This window comes from Drosophila guanche, unplaced genomic scaffold, assembly GCF_900245975.1.
Source record: "Drosophila guanche unplaced genomic scaffold, DGUA_6, whole genome shotgun sequence".
Taxonomy (NCBI): Eukaryota; Metazoa; Arthropoda; class Insecta; order Diptera; family Drosophilidae; genus Drosophila; species Drosophila guanche.
Genome location: NW_022995744.1, coordinates 7,240,111 through 7,258,368, shown reverse-complemented (window position 1 = coordinate 7,258,368; position 18,258 = coordinate 7,240,111). Strand labels below are relative to the sequence as shown.

Here is an 18,258-nt window from a genome sequence, read left to right as displayed (position 1 = left end):
ATGTACCACTAGTGTGGTAACCCCCTTCCGTCCGTGCCCGATGTTGTCAAGCTGTCATAGTTGGGGATCATTAAAAGCGTTATCTGTTGATAGCCATAAGACATTTTATGATATTACTAACATTGTTAGGCCCCCATTGCGCCTCCAAGCGAGCGAAAGAGAGGAGACGGAGATAGCCGGAGAGACATCTTCAGATTAATGTATCATAAATAGCTTTAGTTTCTGGTACTAAATATAAATTATAATTAGCCATCTTTATGCACGAAGATCTACAAAATTGAATAGTTGCTGTTGGCCATCGATCCATTCCATTGATTGCCCCCGATAGGAGGGAAGTTGTGCTGTACTTGAACTTTGAAACTAACCATAGAAACGATCCATAAATAATCATTTAATATTGGCAGCTAAAGTGGAATATGGCCTTAAGATTGAGAATTGTATTGCAGGTCTAGATTTAATATCACACGAGGGTTTCGAACTTAGAAAGCGGAAATATTTTGAGAACTTTATAATCGTATTCTAATGGATACTATTACATAATTATACATTTCATTTATTGTTTGTATATTTTCCCATTTCTGTAAGTGTAGTTTTTGCGCCTTCAAAGTCTTCTAATTCGATTCTCTTAGTAATTTTCCCTCATTGATTGCCTCTTTGATAGACACTAGAAATATGTACCTCAAAAACATATCCCTCTAATGGTTGTATCTGCCATTCTCAGTATTGTTTTCATTCCATTCTGCCAGTTTGTACCCTTGCCAAAACATCACCCCTTTTACGGATCCATTCGTAAAGGTTTCTTAATGAAATATGTGTGAGCCTGTTTGCAGATGTCTCTTGTATTTGTATTTCTATTTTATTTGAAAATGGGCGTATGGTCCAGGGGGGCTTAGATCGTGGCTCAATACAATTTCTATACTAATTTTCCCACTTTTCCCCGCTGCTTTCGCTGGCGGCTGCTGTTGCTTTCCCTTAACCCATTTTGACTTTCTGCCAAAACGGGAGAAATGTCACAGAAGTTAATCCAATTTGTGCGTTTTATGACTGGCATACGGGAAGAGAAACCAGCAAGCAACCGCAACCTCGTTATCATCTCTTGGTTTGTCTCTCTGCTCACCCTGTGACCTCTAACCCTTTGTGTGTGCCGCCACGCCTACTCCTCCTCCTTCTCTTCATGTTTCGAAGGATGTTTCGGGGTGTTTTAAACCCATTACAAGGGTCCTTACCAGACAGAAGTTTCTCTTTGGTTCTGCGACAGCGACGGCGGTGAGTTGCCTTTTGCGGTTCTTCTAGATACTTTTGACAAATTTTCATGCTTTAATTTCTTTTTGCTTTGCACTCAAATTTGCATATGTGTGTGAAAGAGACAGCAAACACAGAGATAGAGCGAGAGGGAGAGCGAGTTCTGGGCTAATCCATGGTGAGCAACAGATTATCCCTGTCAATTGTTTGTCTTTTGATTTGTTTGTTATGGGTGCTACAGAGAGCGCAGGACTTAAGGAAAACCATGTAGTCTGTACGCTTTTCACGAAAATGTGCCGCTGCTCGATGATGCTCGAGGGGTTTCCTCTTGCTCCGTTGCTCCGTTCCCGTTCCCGTTGCCTTTCTTTTCTTTCTCCGATGCCGGGTCTCGCCCCTTTCTGGTTACAGTTTAATGCGTTCTAATGTATGTGACTTTTGGCAGGATTTCCAACGTTTGCCGCCGCCAAAAACTCAAGTGACTTGCAGAATGTCCTGCGACAATCAACCATCATCAATCACCGCTGCAAAAGGCCCCTTTCTTTCGGGCACAAATATAAATATTTTCTGCTGAAATTAGGTTAAAGGCGGCAGAAGACCAACTCCAGCTTCAGCTCCAGTTTTCGATATGGGACATGGATTCGCATGCGTATTCAGTTTTTACTTATGTCATGCCATCAGATCTGAATATCTGAAAGACTATCCATACAATAAATTAATTATAAATGCATTAATCAATGCCACAAAACAGCAGCAGCCAGACGGTGGAGATTTCTTTGACAAAATACTGACATGAGTGTTCGGTTCGTACGTTCGCTTTGGATTTCAGCAGAGTGGATCGATCGTTTTCGCGTCTCATTCTTTGAGGCGTTTGCGTGAAATGAAAACAACAATTTAAAACACGTTTTCGCGCACATTTCGCTGTAATTTATGCGTTCGATTTTTTAAGTTCTGAGATACGAGAGAAATACTCTGGAATGGTGAGAGATATTTGGGTTGCAAGATAAGATTGCTGAGGGGATTTAATAATGAGCATATATTAAGAAAACTTATGTTGAATATGTGACATTTTAGTGCTTTCAACTTTTGACTTTTAGACACTGGAAAAGTATGCCAAAGATTGCTACTATATCTGGGCCTAAAAATGTCTGCTAAAAATAAATGTTGAGGGCATTTAAACTTCGTTTTAGTCTCTCTCTTCCTTAACCATTTCTGAAAAATCCAAACTTTGATTTTGATTGAAAGCCAGCCAAAAAAAAATCCAACGAAAAACGAAACGAAACCGAAAATAGCAACAGAAATTAATTTCCACCTTGCGGGCAACATTTCTGTTTGATGCTCTCTGTTGGTGCTGTTTGTGTGCTGCTGCCACAGATTTGTTGTCGATATTCAGTTCGATTCGATGGCATGCAAATGAGATCATTGATCTGTTTTTGGTAACGATTTTGTTTGAGGGAAATCATATTTGACCCGTGGCATGACCCCCCCCCCCCCCCCCCCCATGCCACATGCCAAAAAACGAAAACAGAAATGATAATTTTTATTTGTCGTGCATATGAAAAAATGGTTTTTTATGTTCAGTTTTTGGTTTCTTATGCGCGAATTTGAATTTAATCAAATTAATTATTGGATTGTCAATGGAAACCGAACCGAAACTTTTGTGATGTGATCAATTTTGGAAGACTCAGACACGTTCACGAGAGTATAGCAGTGATTTTTATGCATGGGGGGACAGTGATAAATTGACAGATCAAATGACAGACCAAAGTCATATCAATCAGGCCTTTGAATGCCGGCCAAACAAATTGCTCCACAAAGCGCTACATGGGCTGTATGGCTAAGACCACTCTTTATGTCCCAAAACAGATCTAAATATAAATATTTTCAACCCAAAAACTGCTGTCCCGTCCCCAGAGCAGCTTCCGTTTACCATTTCCCCTCTGTGTGTTCCCTTTTTTGAGTGGACAAAAGCCTCCGTTTGTTATAATTTCGTTTTGATGGCATAGATTTTCTCTCTTTCTTTCTCTCTGTGCCATAAAATGAGCTCTAAAAATGCCATATTTAACAATTGTTGGGGCACACTAGCCCAGTCCAGTGCGGATCGGTGGGAACCTGCTCAAAGTTGACATCACACATCCCCAAAAACCCAGAGAGCAGACCCCAAAAACCGAACCGATTTCAATGTGTAATTGTAACGTCTTTGTCTGTATGTTATTAACACCTTTAAGCTAGCACCAAATGGACTACGAAATTGTTTAGAGTGTAAAGATTGTATTTTGGGTGCAAAAGGTTTTTGACCGAACAAAGCCAAACGAAACGAAAAGAAAAGAAAACGGTGTTCCAGAAAAAACAAAGCTTTCGGTTCACTCGTTCGTTCGTTCGTTATTTTTTGGAATTTCGTGAATTTATGCATAATGGACATACATTAAATCCATAACATCACGCGGCTGAGAAGGGGTATTGGGTATGGGCTGGTGCTCCTCTCATCTGAAGATGCGCTGTGAAAAAAGTTCAGTTTTTCGTCGGTTGCTCTCTTGGCATATTTTAGTGGGTCATAAATGGCGGGCTAAGGTAAAAGATTTTTCACAGCTGATTGTGAGAAATGTTTTTTTCTTTCTTTCTTTCTTGTATGTGAAGCCTAAAGAATGTTTGAAGTTTTAGAGTTGCACGAGGAAACACTGGGTGTATTGGGGATTGAACGATGGATCTAAGGATCCCAGAACAGCAACCCATGTCTGGCAGGGAATAGGAATATCTAAGAATTTCTCTTTAGAGCATCTTCTAATCGTTGATGGATGGGTCTTCGCCGTTTCCCCATATTTTCCCCCCTAACATGGTTATGTGAGAAAGTAGCAACCGTTCCGCCTGGGCTATAAAAAAAAGCACAGCGCAGGGACCCAGAAGTAGGACCCTGGAACTTCAAAGTGGGGCGATGGAGTGCACCTGCACTCCCTCACATTCTTTTACTGCCATAGCAAATCAAATTTTGAAATGAATCATTTAGGAGTCTCCCTCTCCATGACACAAAGACCCACAGATGAACTTCAGGCCGTAGTGGCTCTTCCCCGGGTGCTGGAAAGAGGCGGCTCCACTGCGTGCCGACAATAAAATTATGAAAATGTATAAATCAAATGCACACGGGCCCCGCGCAACGTATAAAATATGTTTTCAATTTTCCTTCAGCTGGAATCCAATTTAATAGATAGATTGTTTCTCCTTTTGGCCAAGAGGCTGTGAGGCTGTGAGGCTGTGCGGCTTAGAGACTGAACTTGACCCAATGATATTTAGTTACGAGACGACACAAAACTAAAGACAATGTCGGTTAAGAAAGTGCCAAAGTCAAAGGCAGTTTCCCAGGTTTGCTGCTGCTGCTGGTTGCTGGCTGCTTGCCTGCCACTTGCTAGATGGAGCTGACAAATGACTAAGGTCGAGCCAAGTTTTGTGGATGCAACACACCCGTTGCCATAGCCTTAGCCGAATGGGGCGGTTTCTGTTTGGACGGGGCGGTAAGAAGGTCGTTGAAGTCGTAGCTGGTTCCAAAACTCTGAGATGCATCACACACAGCTGTGCTGCTGGACGTCATCAGAGTTGCAGTCGCAGCAGCAGCCGCAGCCCGGACTGAGCTTCAACTTCAAATCGAAGCAGGTGTTCCTCCGCTAACAGACAGACAGATAGACGGACAGACAAAAGATATACAAAACCTCAACTGAAGCTGTTTGATGCGCACGAATTCCGTTTTTAGCTGAAGTCTCAGCTCAGAGTCCGTTCGAGGCATTAGTTTTTGTTGTTGTTGTTGCTGCTTTTCTGTTTTCCATTTTGTTGCAATAAAATTTTAATAAGATTTTTTCTTCTAGAATAACTCGTACACACAGCCATAGCCGTAGCCAAAGCTATAGCTGCCACAGATCGTGATGCAGCCCATCCAATGCCCCAGTGCAGCCGCAGCAGCAGCGTTTTTTCTGAATGTGTGTGGCAATCAGCAGCTCCATTTTTGTATGGGGCACAAAACTCCGCACATTTTCGAAGGCTTTCCATTTTGATATTGTTTATCGAGTACGAATACGAATTCAAGTCTGTCCCTCTCTTTCTCTCTATCGTTCTGTGCATTGTTAATGCAAATTGTGCTAAAAAAGAAAAAAAAATTAAACGTTAAACGTTGTTAATGACAGTCCACGTCGTCGTCTCCGTCACCATCGTCGGTTGTTGTCTCCGCTTGAGCTGAAAAGATGGCGATTGATGCACTTTGGGTGTGTCGATTGCTTGTCTAATAGATGAAGAAATACAAAATAAAATGAAAAATCACCATCAATATGGGTATATTATATCAATAATAATTGCAAAATAAACGCTCAATCGAACGCCTGTGCAGTTAATTGTTGAATGTCATTAAATTTATTTGAGCACGTGCATATTAAGGGTTTAATTTTCATATTTTTGTTGTAGCTGAATTTCACAAAAAATATTACGAAATAGTTACGAATTATGAGAAAATTGGTGAAGCACCTCTTGCCGCTAAGCTACTCTGTGACAGAGCTTGAGGGCTTGCGTTAGTCAATTAAATAATTCATGGCAAATTGGTTTTTTGTCTCTTGCGGGAAGAAGGATCTGAATGTTTCTAGAAAACTGGTTGCTGATACAGAAATTTTGATTTTTTAGCTGGTTGAAGAGCGAGAACTTTTATTATTTTATTTCTACGCATCCTTTTTTTTACGCATAGTCTACAGTACAGTTCTTTAAAGGTTCCTCAGCATTTTTTTCATTACATAAATATTAATTCTAGAACTGGTTGAGCCTTTGCTGCCTTATCTTGATCATCTTCATCCTCAACAGAGCATTCCCCTACCATTTACCATAAAATTCTTTAAATACCATTCCCCATATGCTACGCCAACTCCATTTTTGGTAACCAACTAAATCTTGTTGCTGTCAAAATTTGTTAGTTTTTCCCGAAACGTAAACCTGTAATTAAGATACATTTTAACTGCTGCCGTTTCTGGTCTGTGTGTGTGTGTGTGTGTGTGTGTTTCCCTTTCGGAGTCCACGCTGGAGTCCTGATCTGTTCTAACTGTTGACCCTCACGCTTGATCACTCAATTAGCTGTCCTGACCGCACACATAGCCAGGGCGCTCGTCGCCGAACTCCAGATGTTGCAGCGCCCTCAGCCGTCAACACTGGAGTATTAAAATTTATTGAACGATTGAACGATTGAAGGGTGTGGCCCACAAAATGGAATGGCAGAAGAAAGAACGAAAGAAAAGACAAAAACCTGACCAAGCCGCAAAGCGGTACAGAGTCCTGTACGCTGTCGTACTCGTATGATGGCAAGAGCGTGTGTCGAAGATTAAAAAACCAAACGCATAGAGAAATTGTTGAAAAAATAATACGAAAAATCATAGAAAATAACAACAATTGTCCAGAGGGATCGGGCCCTAAATAAGCAATAATATTTGCCCTTAAACGTTTTGCACATTTAGAGCGCTCACGCATGTAATTAGGAATAGGGAAACGGACCTAGACCTGGACCTGGAACCACACCACAGCATGCCACAGATACGACGAGTACATACACTCATGGGGAAAGAGAGAGAGATTGAGTTTAGCCTTAAGCCCTTGTGCGTGTGTACTTAGCAAAGTCGTTGGATTTGGAAAATACGAGTGTGCGGCGAGTGTGCTGGAAAAAAGCCAACAAAAGGCTTATTTAAATATGCATTATTATCTCTCTCTCTTTTCATGCTCTGCTGTCGCTGTCTGCATATGCTTAACCCTAAGTCGTGTCACATGTCAAACAAATTTACCAGAGTTACACGGGGCCTGTGGAAACTTCCTGTGTCCCAGCGATTAAAGGAAGTTCTCCATTTGGTTTGGGAAATTTCTCCTGCAAGAGGAAACATGAAACATATGGTCGGTTGGTAGGTCAGAAGCATAGATACGGCAATTTCATGCTCACTTTGAAGGGTCAAACACAAAGATAATCGTAAATTGTTAGTTGTAGATGGATTCCTTTCGGTTTATTGATACAGTCATTAGGCTACCGATGATCAACCATCCCCTGGGCTCTCCCTTGACACTTAATTGCCCTGAAATTAGGCTGTCATCGTCATTTAGTAGTTTAGAGGGGCAAAAAAGGAGTACAGGAAACAACGCTGTGGGTCTGGGTCTGGGTCTGCCTCCCAAGGTTTTGGTTCCGTTTCATTCTGTTCTGTGCCGTTTCGTCCAGCTGTTGTTCTCATCTAGTAATCCCTAATAGTGCGATCATTATAATAGCATCATCGTCTATTTGCAATCAAACAAACTCACACAAAACATCAGACAATTTTTCGTTGATTAATAAACTTGAGGGATTATTCATGAAATAAACCACAAAGCACAGGCAAGTGGCATCAGCTTTGAGACTCGAGTCGAGTCGAATCGAGCTTCTTGTTAATGAGCTCCATCGTGATGAGTTTCTTCGAGTGTCGAAGTTTGATGTCTGAGGTCATGCCATGAATTTATTTCCATCGCTCATAGATCATATATCTCTTCGATCCGCTCCGCTGGGGCGGTGGCAGACCCCTAACACCTGCGTATCGTATCATCAACAAAAATTTCCGCATTCCGCTGACCCACAAAAAATCTCCTCATGCCACTACCCAAATCAAAATCAAAATCAAAATCAAAAATCGTTGATATATTTTCCCTGTTTGTGCATAATAAATCACAGACTTTTTCTTTCTTTCGTGGTCGCTCCCGAGAGATGATCTCCCCGAGATGCGGATGAGATGTGGCTAAGATCCGATGAGATGATGACTTGCGTGGCGTGGGAATTGAAAGCAGCGAGAAATGGTTTCAATAATCAACGGAAAAACAAAAACCTAATCAATTAAAGTCTCTCTTATCATTGTGGTGCATCTGTCTGCTGTCTGCCGTGGCCCCTGCGCTAGCGCTAACGAATTATATTTTATTTCGGTTGTTTTTCGCTTCTCCTCTCCTCTACTCGTGTTGTTGTTATTGAAAGTGTTTTGTTGCCCCTCACGAATTGCTTGTAAAACAAATCGAAATTTTGGAGTGAGATTTGTTAGAAAGAGATGGAGAGAGACTGGCCAGAGTCGGGCAAAGGAATACCCTGTAGCCGGAAAGGAAGTGGGAATGAAAACTTAATAGAAAAAGCCAATGAAAATAATACAAATAAATAATATGAGCAGTAAAGTTAGAGTCGTAGGTAGGATTTCGCAGAGGGAGCGTTAAACATGTATTTGTAAATATTTTTTAATGGGTAACTGTATCTCCAGCACAATATCTGCACATAATATACACCTCACAAAGCATCGCTTAAATCCAGGGTAGCAAAACCTTTTTCTGTTGCATTTGTTGCTGTTTGTTGAGGCCATTCGAAAGGAGTTTTGTTTGATTGAAAATCCAATTACAAATCATTGACAGTTGCGTTGAGTTTGCTGTACTAATTTCAAGATCAGGGGGAGAGACTTTCAATGGCTGCATTGGATGGCTGGAGTACAGAGGGAGAGATACTCATCAATCAAGAGCCCATAGCCCGACAATCCATGCAAAATTATATCATGTGTTAAAAGTTATGACGGATCATCGGAGGTGTAAAGTGTCGTTGGCTCCGGCTTTGGGCTCTGGGCTCTGCCGCCTCTTCCTTTTTGTGTTTTGCACAGCTTGAGTTTTCGGGTAATACTCCTCCTCCTTCTGCTCATGTCGTGCTCTTCCTCCACTTTTCCATCCATTACTCATCGCATTCAACGATTTCCGACTCACTCATCACACTCTCTCTTTCTCCCGGCAGAGTGCAATCAAACCGATTTTTTGATCTTTCGACAGACAGACAAAAGGATCGCTCAAGATTTTTATACATTTTTTTGATTCCATATTGACAGGCGGCATACAAATCGCCCGATTGTTGTTATAAATTAGCTCAAAAAGCCATGCACAATGCCCTCGGGCCATCCATCAATCATGCTCCAAAAGGAAACAGAGGGCAGAGCAGCAAATCAGGGGAGCATCAGACTCAGTTCAAAGACAGTTCGTTAAACTGGACACCCAAATAACACAACTGGACTCCAGAGATATCTGAGGAGGATCTGAGATCTCTGCTCCTCTCTTTCGCTATGAAAACTCGCACCTTAATTGACTTGGCTGGCAAATAAAAATATGTACTCTGGCGTATTATCTGACTTTGTCTATCGTATTTTCTTGTGTATGCTGCTGTCAAAGCTCAATATCTGTGACTATCAATTGTTTTCGCATCTGAGTTATCTTTTTTAATTTCAAGCCACAGCTTGCTCTCTGACCCAGGTCAAAGTTGAACCTCCCATACGAGTCTCCGCTCCGCTCTGCCATGGCTCTGGCTCTGGCTCTGGCCATGTCGCGTGTTTCATTAGAGGCGACAAACAAACACAGTACCAGGCCCAGTCCCAGTCCCAGCCCCAGCTCCAGTCTGCGTCCGCGGACGCGTCCGAGGGGCTCTTTTCTGCGCACAGATTTCCAGCAATGATCAGGCCAGCAGCAGCACATAGCATATTGTGACCTCAAAAATAACGAACGTGCGGTAAAAGCGTCGCCAACCTCTCAGAGAGTCTCTAACCCGGCCAAAGCACACACACATAACCAGAGTCTTGGTCCAGTCAGCAGCATCAGAGGCAGACTCTTCCACTCCTCCTCGTCGGGAGTTTTTTTTTCTTCTGCTGCTGCGACGTGCCACACCTGTTTCATGTAGTCAGGCGCTCTTCTCCTAGCCAAGAACCAGCCACTGAGATTTGCACTGGAAGATAAATTAAACCAGGGAAGGATTATAGCAATTTTGAGAATTTCCTCGGTTGAAACTCTACAAGTATTGTGACAGCTATAGCTCTTCAGTTCACTGCTGCTTTAAGAGCTTTTTTATAGCAACTTTTTAATGAAAAATAATTTATTCGATTTATGAAATAATTGTTTATAACGCGTAACTTTATTTATTTAATTACCAAAATTTTCTGCACTTTAAAAAGAACTTCCCTCACCTTATTTTCTCTGCGTGTAGCCAGCGCCTTGTGAGAATTTCTTTGCTGTTTTGTGTTTGTTGTTGTTTTTTCTTTTTTGAGATTTTTGTAGGCAACAATTTTTGGTTGGTCTCTAAAGTGACCTTAGAGCCAGGAGAGGAGATCTGGCACTGGTGCTGGGAGCTCTCTGTGCAAACGCATTTCTGATAATGATGGACTGTATTAACCGTTAGCCAAAAAGCTAAAGCTAAAGATGGGACAAAGACGGGGCCGGGGACGGGCCTTTTACCGCCAAGCTGGCACAAGCATGTTGCAACAAGCTACGGCAATCAGTGGACATTTTCAGATTTTTTCGCCTGGTGGGAAATTGCCTTGGAGATTTTTGTACTAAAACGAAGAAAAAAGGTAAAAAGTTTGAGGCTTTCACTCTCGGTCTTTAATGTCACGTCTGTTCCTGTCCCTATGCCGTAGAGACAGACAGAAAGACAGACAGACAGACAGACAGATATAATGTTGAACTTGTCAAATGTAATCAGTTTTCCTTTCATTTAGTCTGACAATTACCGCCGCCAACGATGACGTTGACACATGTGGCCCCTCCAACACCAACTCCAACTCTAACTCCATCCTCATCGTCAGTCTTCGTCGAATCAAAGAGAGGCGCGCGCAGAGTTCCCCGCAGTTTTGTTGCAATTATCCAAAAAGCGCGCAACTTTTCACACGCAGACGATCATTGTCCAATTGTCCGTTCGTGCGTCCGTCCGTCCGTCCGGACGTATTGCATTGCTCAAATGCTGGAGTCGGTCGGTGGATCGGTGTCTGGTCACTAATTACGGCTCATTATAGTGACCAAAGTGTAACATGTTGTCAGCTTTCGAGGACAACAACATCAAACTCAGCAACAAAACACTAAAATAGCCAAGTACCAACTACCAGACCAGCGACGAGTGGCAACAATTACAAGAGCAGCAAGCACACAAGTGAGAGATTTTGTGGCAGAATGGGTAGCGAATACCCTTCTTACCCTGTGGGATAAATATTTGTGGGCACGATCGTTTTGGTACTAAATAACAGAGAAAGCAGCAGAAATCTTTTATTTCTGAGTGCACAATTCTAACTATTTTAATCATTTTTTACATCATATCTATATGAATCCTGTAAAATATAAACCCATTTATGATATTTGCTAATTGAATTCCCACATTTAGAAAACTTTCTTTGCCATTTGCTTATGTTTATTCGTTTTTATCGTAGAGCATTCATTCTCTCCCCCTCTCTCTCTCTCTCTCTCTGTGCCATTACAAAAGTAATCACAAAGTTATAATACCCCGCACACACCCAAGGCACCAATCTCTTTGGATGCAACGACTCGCGTGGCTCTGCCACACATGCAACCAACAGTCAGAGAGGAGGGAACCAGCGTCGGCAGGGAGATGGCTTTTGTGGCACATCCAAACACCTGACAGTTTGTTCGTTGGCGCTAGTCTCTGTCTGCGTTTTGGTGTCTTGTTTGAGTGACCATTTTTGGGCACAATGACAACAACAGCAACGACGATGCCACAGCCAGCCAGGTCTCTGGGTCTGGGTTTACCGAATCGAAAGTGCACAACAAATAATTCTCGAAAAATTCTATGGTAAATGGTACGAACGTGGAAGATCTTCGAGAGGTTCCCCCCATAACAATTAAATTCTTCAAGCTGTTGAAAAGGCTTGAAAATTAGCTTCAATCGCTTGGATTGCTGGCATCCAATTGGAGTGGTTTTGGTTTTCAGCGATACTCTCACTTGAAGATACTTCAAGTCGTTGGCTACACGAGTTGCCCCGACGCGAATCACTTATCGAAAATCGCTCTGAGCAGCAAAAACAAAGACCAAAACACCAAAGGAAACCCTTGAGAGATCAGAGCGAACCCAACGAACGAACCGATCCATTCAGAGTCGTTCAAAGTTCGTGTCAACATCATCAATTTTGATCAATATGTATGGCTATATCTTTTGCCATACCTCTCCAACCATCTCTGCCTTATGGTTTCTGTGTGTCTGCCATTTAAACGACTCCTTTTGGCTTTGGGGTACGATCGTGTTTGGGTTCATCGTTTCGTCTCGGATAGTATAGTCGACAAAAATATGGAAAATTACAATTATTAGGCATTTTGGCTTGTTTGTTTATTGGTAGGTGGTGTATTGAGGTTATCCGTACACTAAATGATACATCGACCGTTTGAATAGAGCGATCCAAAAAGCCAGCCATCGAGAGAGAGAGAGAGACAGCCAGTCAGCCATCCGCTGGATCGATGATCGTTCAATTGATTGCGGACAAGTGAAAATCTTTTGAGAAGATGAATGAAAATTGCTGCCTAAATGGTCATTGGACATGGGATCATCTCCAATGATCACTTTCTTTTGGGGGAAAATCAAGCAACTTCGATCTCTTGGGAGACGATCTCTTCATTGGACACCGTTGATTGCTTCATGCTTCATGTGGTGGTGGTTGTGGTGGTGACATGTGTCTCTCGTTTCTGTTTTTGTGAAGATGTGGGTCCAACTCTTGACCTAGCTGCATAAGCAATTATGAACTTGATCTCCTCCTCCAGCCAGCACTCTCCAACTGGAGCGAAGGTTACAGCAAAGAGTTGGGGCTGGGACAGGCAGAAGTCTAGTTAAGTGACGCCCTAAGGCTGCAGCAGAAGGCGAGCGACCGACCCTGTTTTAAGCTTTATAAAAACTCATTATAATGTCTCTTATAAATGCACTTTTGGATATCAAGTGGGATTTCTATTTGATTGCCATGTGGGGCCAGAGTCAGAGCCACAGCCACAGCCACAGCTCTGCTGCTCCTTTTTTTCTTGTGTGACTCTGGGGCTTTGGGGTCTTGGGTCTTGGGTCTCCCATGCTCTCTCTCTCTCTCTCTCTCTCTTCGTTGCCATCTTTGCCTCTCCATCGCCATCTCTACTTCTTCATCTGTTGCTCCCCCAACTTGGACACATAGTTCGCTCAAGATCATAACATGACCTTTTGACTGGCAGTGATTTCAACGCCCACGCGTATAAAAAGATTCAGAGACCGCCGAACCGAGCAGAGCAGCCAGACCAGGCCAGGCCAGAGCAGACTTTGGGCTCTGCTTTCAGTATGTTTTTGTGGCTTGGAAAATGGGTTATGAGAGCCATGAGAAGGTATGAGATAGTTGGCCATTTCTTGACCATGGGAAATATATTTTGTGTCTGCAAAAGAAAGGAAAGGTAAGGAATGAATGAAGGACGCTCCAAGTGCCACATTTTAACACCTACGCAATGGCCGGGATCGTAAACTTGTTGCACACACAAACGCACAACATGCAAACAAACAACTCTCTGCCTCCTCACTCACTCACTCCTTGATGAGCGATAATTGGAGGCATGCGTGTGGCTACAAATCGATAAACGGGTTGTTGTACTGTTGTGTCTGTACCCCCAAACAAGGAGACTTCTTCCTTGTTTTATTTGGATGTTCTTTTAATTTACTTTGAGAATAGACAAGCAACACGCGATGGTTAAACAAAAAAGTTGCCACCCAACTGCAGTGCTAACCCACTGACAGAGAGAGAGAGAGCGAGAGAGCGAGATAAGGAGTGCAAGGACTTTGTTTGGGTGGCTATCGGGTTGCCAGGACAACGGGCCAAGTTGCGGCATTCCAATGCAAAACAAAAAGCCGAAAAATTGTGTGGCCGCAAAGGAATTTCAGTGAGTGTCGAGCAGTAGCCTTGGAGTGGTTGGTTGCCCAAAGTAAAAGCTGACCTCTGAACCATGCAGTGAACTCAGCAACAGTCAAGAGAGAGAGCGTGGCTGGAGAGAGGGTAAGAGACATGATTACGGGTCCGGAAGCGAGGCAAACGCATAGGTTGTTGGACTTGAAGAAGCAGCAATGGGCCAAGGAAAGAGGTAGGAGCAGTGACTCCAGCATCTATGTACATCCTTGTGTTAATTCTTGTTGCTTTCTTAGAGGAAATCGCACGCATGGATGAGATGTACCATCACCATCAGCAGCACACTTCGCACCACAAGATTGAACGCACTTCGATACGCACTTACTACTCGAATTTGGATCTCAGTCAGACATCGACCTCCAATCAGACATCCAGTCAGTCGAGGCGACGATTGCCGCCGCATCAGCAGAACCCGCAGCAGGACATGCAATTGATCCTGCGACAGGCACAGGCACCTCCAGCAGTGGCGCAGGAGTATCGGCATGTTGGCGGTTATCTGAATCAATTGGAGCGCTATATCGAGGATCTGGATGTGGATGCCGACGCAGACTTTGAGGACGATGAGGAATCGCTGTACAGGCGCACGCGGCGTGGCAGCTATGCGCCGGGCATGACCAACAGCACGCGACAGATGCAAATGGCACCGGCACGCTATGTGGAAATGATGCCTCCCACCTCCATGCAAACGGCCAAGGGAAGGATGCAGCACTCACAGCAGGGACAGGGACAGGGGCAACAGCAGCAGCAGCAGCAGGGATACCAGCAGCAGGGCGGAGGGTACATGCAACAGCAGCAGCAACGTTTGAGGAGTCCCAGTTTACCTTCCATTCGCAGGCAGAGGGTGAGGCATCAGGAAAAGGCGGCCAATCAACCTGGCAACAACAATAACATGCCGAATGGCAAACCAAATGACATTGATCCTGGCAACCAGCAAGCAGGACATGCACATCGATTAAACAACAACAATCACACAGGAGCAGCTCCAGCGCCGCAGGAGGAGGACACCTCGGGGTATCTGAGCGACAATACACCACCCAAGAACAACAACAATGGCAACAACAACAACACACACACGCCCGACATTTGGTTCAACGATGGAGCCAGTCAGATTGAGAGCATTAGTGGGTTGGGCAGTGCCAGTGTCGTGGAGGAGCGTGAAACGCTTCCCCTGGGAATGGCTGTGGCTGGGGGTCGTCGTCTACGTCGATCGATACCGGGTGGAGGAGTGGCAGCAGGAGGAGGAGGAGGAGGAGCAGCAGCAGTGCCATTGGTACCCATTGGTGGTGTTGGTGGGGTGGCAAAGGGAAATGCATATGTCATCAAGGAACGACGACGTGTGGCAGGACAGGGATACGAACCGCTGGCAAACGATGGCTACATGGCCGATGGGTGAGTAAAACATTAAAAATAAAAGAGATTTGAGTTTGATTTGTGGCTTCCCCTTCAGCTGCTGCTACATGGCGGCGCCACCCAGCTCCTCTAACATGAGCATCAGTCGGGATGTGTCCACCTCCAATACGTATCAAGTGCAGGTGCAGGGCGGCGGCGACTACTACATACACGAGCAGCACGAACAGCACGAGAGAGAGCGAGAGCGTGCCCGTTGGGCCAATCAGCAGCAGCAGACGATGCAGATGATGCCACCGCCACCTGGCTGGCTGAATCGTGGCATACACGACCTTAAGGATGGCAGCGAGGATGATGTGCAGTCAATGCAGTCATCCTCCACGTATTTGAGGGGACAGAATGCACCACTGGATGCACACACGCTGGCCGAGCGCATGGACAAGCGTCGGAAGGCATCGGAGTACCACAATGCCATCAAGAAGCAGCTCCACGAGCGGGAGATGATCAGGAAATGGGAACTGGAGCGCCAGCGGCAGGAGGAGCAGCTCGAAGAGGAGCGTCTGAGGCGACAAAAGCAAATGGATCAGGAGCGGGTGGAGTACGAGCGACGGCAGTTGCTGGAGCGGGAGGAGGCGCAACAGAAAAAGCAGCAGGCAATGCTGGATGCCATAGCCAAGGCAGAGGTCGCAGCCCAAATGGAGAAGCAACAAAAGCGCAAGAAGCCGCAGCTAAGGGAGGAAAAGGAGGGACAGGAGGAGGCAGAACTGCTGCGAGTGCAGTCAGTGGAGGAGGAAGAAGAGGAGGAAGCATCCCATACACCACGTGGGGCACCACCAGTGGCAGCAGAAGCCGCAGCACCCCCACAAGCAGCTCCACTGCCTCCCGTCGTTGCAGAGGAGAAAGTGCTGATTGGAACGCCCATCAATCTGCGACGCACCATCACGAAACCCATCAAGCAACCCTCGGGCGGGGACCAGGAAAAGGATAATCTGGCACTGTTGATGCAGCCGGCCACCCTGATCCCACTGCCCGTGACAACGGATATTTTTGGACTGCAGAATGCCATTGGGAATCTGCAGATAGCCACCTACTTGATGCAACCTCCCCAGCAGATGCACATGCAGATGCCACCTTCGGCATCTGCCTCCTCTTCGGTGGTGGAGCAAACATACTCGAAGGCCACAATGACCCAAAGAACGGATACGTCCATCTACACGGAGGATGGCTATCAGGCGGAAAAGGAGGAGGAAGAGGAGCCCGAAGAGGAGGAGACCTTAACGACAGCTCGTTCGGGTCTGATCACTGGTGCCAGTGGCGGTTGCTTCTCCCCCGATTCCCTGGATGTAGATGTGGCACCCAGCGACAAGTTGGCACTCATTCCGCTACCCCAGCGACTGCCAGGAGGAGTTGGAGAAGCAGAAGCGGAATCCACAGCAGCTGAAAGACTTAACAGCGATGTGGAGACCCAAACAGAGTTGCCACTGAACTGCGATCTGTGCCTGTTCCACGACAACTTCTACAAGGTGCTGCTGAAGCGTGAGGTATCCACCACAACCACCACACAGACATCCAAGACGCAAACGCAGTCCCCCAAGGAAGCCTCTGCAGCGGCAGAGGCAGCAAAGGATCACGAGACGACTACCACAACAACGACCACAACTACGACCACCTTTAAGGCCAAGAGCAAGGATAAGGACAAGGACAAGTGCCTCAAGAAGAACCACAACAGCAAGGACAAGGACAAGATGGACGATCGCCCCAAATGGGGTGTCAATCGTCCCATTGTTCAGTATGTTAAAGCCAGCGATCGGGATCCATTTTGTTTGCGCAAAAAGAAGAATCAACATCCTGCCACAGCCACGGCCGGCAAGCCACCGCGTTCCCTCTCCATGGACTCGCGACTGGATTCGGTGGCTGTCGATCAGCTGCTGGATGCTTCAGCCACAATGGAGCAGCAGGATGATGGGGAGGATGAAGAGGGTTTCCTGCTGAAGGCACGCAATGTCTGCACGGAGATACTGCCCATCAAGACGGATGAAAAGGGTCGCATTTTCCTCAATTTTCGCGAGGCCAGTGCCATTATGAACGAAGATGAGATCAAGGATAAGCTAAGGCAAAAGTATTTCAATTTTGGTAGAATTCTGCCGCGTCGCAGCTGGGCATCGGCCACACACAATGGGCTGCCATTTAGTGCGGCAGCAGTGGCAGTGGCAACACCAGCAGTACTGCCTCTGCCACTGCCACTGCCACTTGTGCCCAGCCTGGTGGGGGATATGGCAGATGATTAACGGGAGAGCCATTGGAGCCGCTAGGGTGTATACTACTATTTTATTACCATTCGTAGCCCCTTGCAAGACACTACCCACAGACTGTAAACCCCCAAAAAAGAAAACCTAAAATATATCGTATACATTTATATTGCGTGCACCTAGGAAGATAAATGTTTGAACTATAGGAACTCAGGGTTTCAGGTATGTTTGGAAGGGGTTTAAGATGGGGAAACGAATCCACAAATTAACCATTTAAAGGAGAATGTTTACATTTTCCACACTATTTTCATTCAATTTAAAACTCCACAAAATTCCGAACCAATCTCTTAAGTTTAATTTGAACCTTTTTCTTATTTTAGTGTATTTTGCTGCGTAGGAAATTCCCACATCCTTACACACTCTGCCTATTCCTTGTGCACTCTCTTGTAAGTCTATTCGTATTAGCAACATTGTTGCCTGATTGTTGAAAGCCCTGTCCACCGCTCTGAAAGCAACAAATCATGCAAACTGTTGCACACACATTGTTCACGGTTTGGCTGCTGCTGTTGATCTGAGCTGAGCTGAGCTGAGCTTTGGTCTCCTGCCAACACAGATCTGCACAGTTCCATACCGATGTTAACCGATCTCTTTTGGAATCTTTGTTCGGTTCGCTGTGTTACACTTTCACACAACTCAAAATGTCGTAT

The 18,258-nt window shown here is 45.0% G+C and overlaps 1 protein-coding gene across 1 annotated transcript; it reads left to right on the top strand.

The window, feature by feature from the left end:
* Window positions 1-13,807: 13,807 nt before the first annotated feature.
* On the top strand, window positions 13,808-17,728 carry LOC117580061. The gene is made up of 3 exons (XM_034266299.1): window positions 13,808-14,130; window positions 14,192-15,344; window positions 15,403-17,728. The coding sequence occupies exons 1-3, from the start codon at window positions 14,055-14,057 to the stop codon at window positions 17,588-17,590; spliced, it is 3,417 nt and encodes a 1,138-aa protein (XP_034122190.1). The 5' UTR covers window positions 13,808-14,054; the 3' UTR covers window positions 17,591-17,728.
* Window positions 17,729-18,258: the final 530 nt, after the last annotated feature.